Source organism: Mus caroli, chromosome 12, assembly GCF_900094665.2.
Source record: "Mus caroli chromosome 12, CAROLI_EIJ_v1.1, whole genome shotgun sequence".
Lineage (NCBI taxonomy): Eukaryota > Metazoa > Chordata > Mammalia > Rodentia > Muridae > Mus > Mus caroli.
The window spans coordinates 30,308,024-30,312,965 of NC_034581.1; the positions used below are offsets into that span (position 1 = coordinate 30,308,024).

Below are 4,942 nucleotides of genomic sequence, written 5' to 3' on the forward strand. Positions count from 1 at the left end.
CCATTAGATGGACTCGGTTGTTGAAACTTTTCTCGCCTCGCAGCCCGGGCCCGAGCTACCCCCAAAGGACCCGGAGAACTCCCAGGGATCCCAGGCGGGATGGGACATCACCCAGAGCGTCGAAGCCGCTTGCCACTGCTGCTGTCACAGTCACTTGGGGAGGGGGAGACTGCAACAGCGACCCGGACAGTCCCCTGTTTGCGGTGCTGTGCTCGGGTGCGGGGGCGCTGGGCGCGCTCCGGCGCGGAAGGAAATCGCCCCGCGTCCTCCCCGAAGCGGAGGGGGAGAGCTGGGGGGAGGGAGGGGAGAGGCGGGCGCAGGGGCTGGCGGCTCGGGCCAGGTCGGTTTTGAATGGTTCGCAGGACGAATTGTTAGACCCCGAGCAAGGGGGGAGGGGGGAGAGGGAGGGGGGCTGGAAAGAGGAAACTTTCCTATAAAACTTCGAAAAGTCCCTCCTCCCCACGTCAGGCCAATGACACCGCTGCCCCCAAACTTTCCGCCCGCACGGAGGTATAAGAGCCGCCAAGTCCACAGCCCGCGCCCAACTCTCAGACACCTCGCGGGCTCGCCAGCACCGGCACCGGCTGCACTAGGCCCGAACGGGGCGCGCTTGCGGCCGTCGGGCGCCTTCTTTTTGGACCTCGGGGCCCTCCACACCGTCCCCTCCCCCGCCCGCCTCCCTCCCCGCCTCCAGCGCCCTCCCCGCGGAGGTCCCCCCACCCCCATCCCGCCTCCCTGCGTCCTCCGGGCCGCACCGCCCGGGCCGGCGCCGAGCGCGGGGAAGCTGGCGGGCTAGGGCGCCCCGCTCCTCTGCTCTACCCTCCCCCGTCCCGGCTCCGCGAGGCCGCACGTCGCCGCCCGCGAGATGATGCAGGACGTGTCCAGCTCGCCAGTCTCTCCGGCCGACGACAGCCTGAGCAACAGCGAGGAGGAGCCGGACCGGCAGCAGCCGGCGAGCGGCAAGCGCGGGGCTCGCAAGAGACGCAGCAGTCGGCGCAGCGCGGGCGGCAGCGCGGGGCCCGGCGGGGCAACGGGCGGGGGCATCGGAGGCGGCGACGAGCCGGGCAGCCCGGCCCAGGGCAAGCGCGGCAAGAAATCTGCGAGCGGAGGCGGCGGCGGCGGCGCGGGCGGCGGTGGTGGCGGCGGCGGCGGCAGCAGCAGCGGGGGCGGGAGCCCGCAGTCGTACGAGGAGCTGCAGACCCAGCGGGTCATGGCCAACGTGCGGGAGCGCCAGCGCACGCAGTCGCTGAACGAGGCGTTCGCCGCCCTGCGCAAGATCATCCCCACGCTGCCCTCGGACAAGCTGAGCAAGATTCAGACCCTCAAACTGGCGGCCAGGTACATCGACTTCCTGTACCAGGTCCTGCAGAGCGACGAGCTGGACTCCAAGATGGCAAGCTGCAGCTATGTGGCCCACGAGCGGCTCAGCTACGCCTTCTCGGTCTGGAGGATGGAGGGAGCCTGGTCCATGTCCGCGTCCCACTAGCAGCGGAGCTCCCCACCCCCTCGGCAGGCCGGAGACCTAGGTAAGGACCAGCTCCGGGGATCGATCGGGCCAGGCCGCGGGTCCCCTGGTCACCTCACCACTGTGCTGGGTATCCTCCCCACCCCCCTCCACTCTCCTCGCTGCCCTCCACCTAGCCAGGCACCGCCACCTCATTCCACCCGCATCCCTGACAAGCAGTTCAGTCCCCACAGGGGAAACAGGTCCTAGGGTCGGGGAGAACCAGTGTGCCCAGAAGATGTGTATGTGTGTGTGCGCGCGCGGGGGTGTGCATGACAGAAGACTGAGAAAGTCAAGCATAGGGGCCTTGTGACCAGAAGGCCATCCCCAAACCCCTTTCTTTCTTCTTTAAAATTCCCTTCTTAAAACAACTGTTTCCAAATTCCACCCCCTTCTTTCCGCCCACCCACTTCCTCTTGCCCTTGGGCTGAAATCCTTCCAGGTTGTTCAGCGAAAATTCTCCCTGGTAGTGATAACAGGGCTTAGCGGTCATAGAAAACAGCCACAGAGACATCCTCAATAACCGACTTTCCCCTCTGGGTTTTTGCAGATGTCATTGTTTCCAGAGAAGGAGAAAATGGACAGTCTAGAGACTCTGGAGCTGGATAACTAAAAATAAATCTATATGACAAAGATTTTCTTGGAAATTAGAAGAGCAGAGACCAAATTCCCAAGAATCAGGGCGTGGGGCACACTTTTAAAAGAGAAAGCGAGACAGGCCCGTGGACAGAGATTCCCAGAGGGGCTGCAGCAGCACCCCCCACACCTCTGCATTCTGATAGAAGTCTGAACACTCGTTTGTGTCCCCCCTCCCCCACTTTTTGACGAAGAATGTTTTATTTTTATTTTTCATGCATGCATTCTCAAGAGGTCTTGCCAATCAGCCACTGACAGGAAAGGCATCGCTGTGGACTGGCTCCATTTTAAAATGGTAACAATCAGAGGAATTTTAACAACACCTTTAGAAATAAAAACGCTGGGATCAAACTGGCCTGCAAAACCATAGTCAGTGAATTCCTTAAAAACCATACTTCCTCTGAAGGAAAAGAAAAACATAAATTACAAAAGACAACATTCTATTTATTTATTGATGACCCATGGTAAAATGCAAATAGATCCGGTGTCTAAATGCATTCATATTTTTATGACTGTTTTGTAAATATCTTTTGTATATTATTTTTCTGCAATAAATAAATATGATTGAAAAATTTTAAGAACTTTAAAGTTTGGTCTATATTTTTAAGAGTCAGAATTAACTTGGTGGTAAATACTTGTTTGTTTAACTCTAGGGGCATCTAGGAGGGAGTTGGGGGACTAATATAAACAAAGAAGTGAAAACCTCAAATAAACCAGCTACTGATGGAGACAGCCAGCTATTTAAAAGACAGCTCTAATATTATTACAGCTTGGCGTTCAGCAGGGCTCACCGCCTCTCCATCCCTTAGTTCTTGGGGCAGCAAAGGTTGAACAGATTTGCTAACACCTACTTCTTACCGAACTAAAGCACTGAAATAAGCAATGTGATACCAGTATTATTTCCTTGCCACTATGGATTTTTGTCTTTTCCTTCATTTCCATTTCTGAGAAATGCCAATGTACTAATGAAAACAATACATACACTATGTATGTATATATACTTTATGTAGAAAACTTAAATCATCAAGAGACAGTTGTGTGATTGCTTACTTCTTGAGTGAATGAATGATAGCCACCGTCATATTGGTTAAAAAAGAAAAAGCATTTGCTCTATTAATGTTAACTCTATGGAAATCATTCTCCTAAAATATACATAAAGAATATACATCTGTGGGGTAAAATAAATAACCAAATTTTTGGTATCCCTTGTAACTTCAGGAGCAAGTATAATTCTTAATTCAGCCTCTAGTTAGCACCATGTACACACACACACACACACACACACACACACACACACCTGAAGCTCTGTAAAACAAGGACAGATGGTGCTGGGCTTTATTTCTGTCAGGATATTTCTGGGACAAAAGCATAGCTTTTGTCTTTGTTTTTAACCATTAAACTAGTGATTTTTAAAAATCAGTTTAGTCCTTAATTTTTTGACCATGTTAATACATTTACATATAAACAGGGGTTTTCCGAGCTGGAAATTATTGGGGTGCCTAATTCACACAATCACACAGCTAAGCCTGCGTCTCTAGGTTAGTGGTGTTTACATAACTGGAGATTATTTTATTACCTGAAGGTTTTTCTTTCACTCATCACACAACAGTACCAAATGTTGCCATAACACCATTGTAAGATAATTGTTGTGAATATTTTTAGGCCACAGTTTACAATAAGGGGCCTCCAGTTATAGTAAAATATTAGTGAAAGCCTTGTGAGTTACTGGGTTTTGTTTTGCTATTCTGTTTTTAAATTTTTGCTAATCATTTAACCTTACAGTGAAAAAGAAAGGGCAATTGATTATGTGTGGTGCATCCGTGGTGGTTATGGATTGTATGTGTGTAAGATAAAACTGTAAAGAGTCCTAAAAGGATGAGGGAGATGCCAAGGTGACAATTCCCTCGTGCAAGAGCTGTCCCATTGTGCCCATTTTCCAGATGCTCTTGGGGAAGCATCCATGCTCACTAGCCTGGTCTGACTATTTGATATTTCAGATGTCTTGAAGTTCACCAAGAGGGAAGTCCCATCGTGGCTGAGAAGGTAAATGCTATCCTAATGCTGGACCCTTAAGGAAAGAGTAGCTCACATTCATCTCTTTATTTCCACTTGTTTTTTTTTTTCTTTTTATGAAAGAAAACCGGGGCTAGGCAATCCCATACTGACAGTAATAGAAAAAGGAACAGAATTTTTCTCCTGGAATTTCATAAAAATGGACTTTTTTTTTTTTTTTTTGGAAAAGCTCTTGAGTAGTTTTATTTAAGTGAGGCAACTTTGTGGTGGAAATTGCTTCCTAGAATATAATCTTCAAGAGTGTAAGCTTGCAAAGTTATTTCTTTACTCTCACCTCCACTAATGCAAGGTAAACTGCTCTACTCTTCCTAGTAGAAATGACCTGTTTGTTCACCTCTCTGGTTACTCTCATTTCATTATTTTGATGACAGTTACCTTTGTTTAAAATATACTTGGCTAAATTACCCGTTTATCACAGAGACGCTAAATCATATCAAGTAATGTGCTTGGACTCCTGTCTTTTGTCTCCCAACCACAATGCTTTGGCTAAGAGGAAGAATTATGCTAAGTGATCTTCCATGTAAGAATTGAATTTATTTTTACTCTGAAAATAGTTGTTTTGTCTTGTTTATAATTTCCTCCAATTGAAAAACCTTCGACTATAGCATTAAGTGTGCTCAAGCACACACATTTTAGGGTGTGTGTGTGTGTGTGTGTGTGCGCGCGCGCGCGCGCGCGCGCGCGCCTGTACACATTAAGCAATGTATAGATAATTGAGGCACCGTTGGA

At 49.6% G+C, this 4,942-nt stretch overlaps 1 protein-coding gene across 1 annotated transcript; it reads left to right on the forward strand.

The window, feature by feature from the left end:
• The first annotated feature begins 507 nt into the window (after window positions 1-507).
• Twist1 (twist family bHLH transcription factor 1) lies at window positions 508-2,721 on the forward strand. Its single transcript, XM_021179496.1, has 2 exons — window positions 508-1,526; window positions 2,055-2,721. The coding sequence occupies exon 1, from the start codon at window positions 866-868 to the stop codon at window positions 1,484-1,486; it is 621 nt and encodes a 206-aa protein (XP_021035155.1). The 5' UTR covers window positions 508-865; the 3' UTR covers window positions 1,487-1,526; window positions 2,055-2,721.
• The last annotated feature ends 2,221 nt before the right edge of the window (window positions 2,722-4,942 follow it).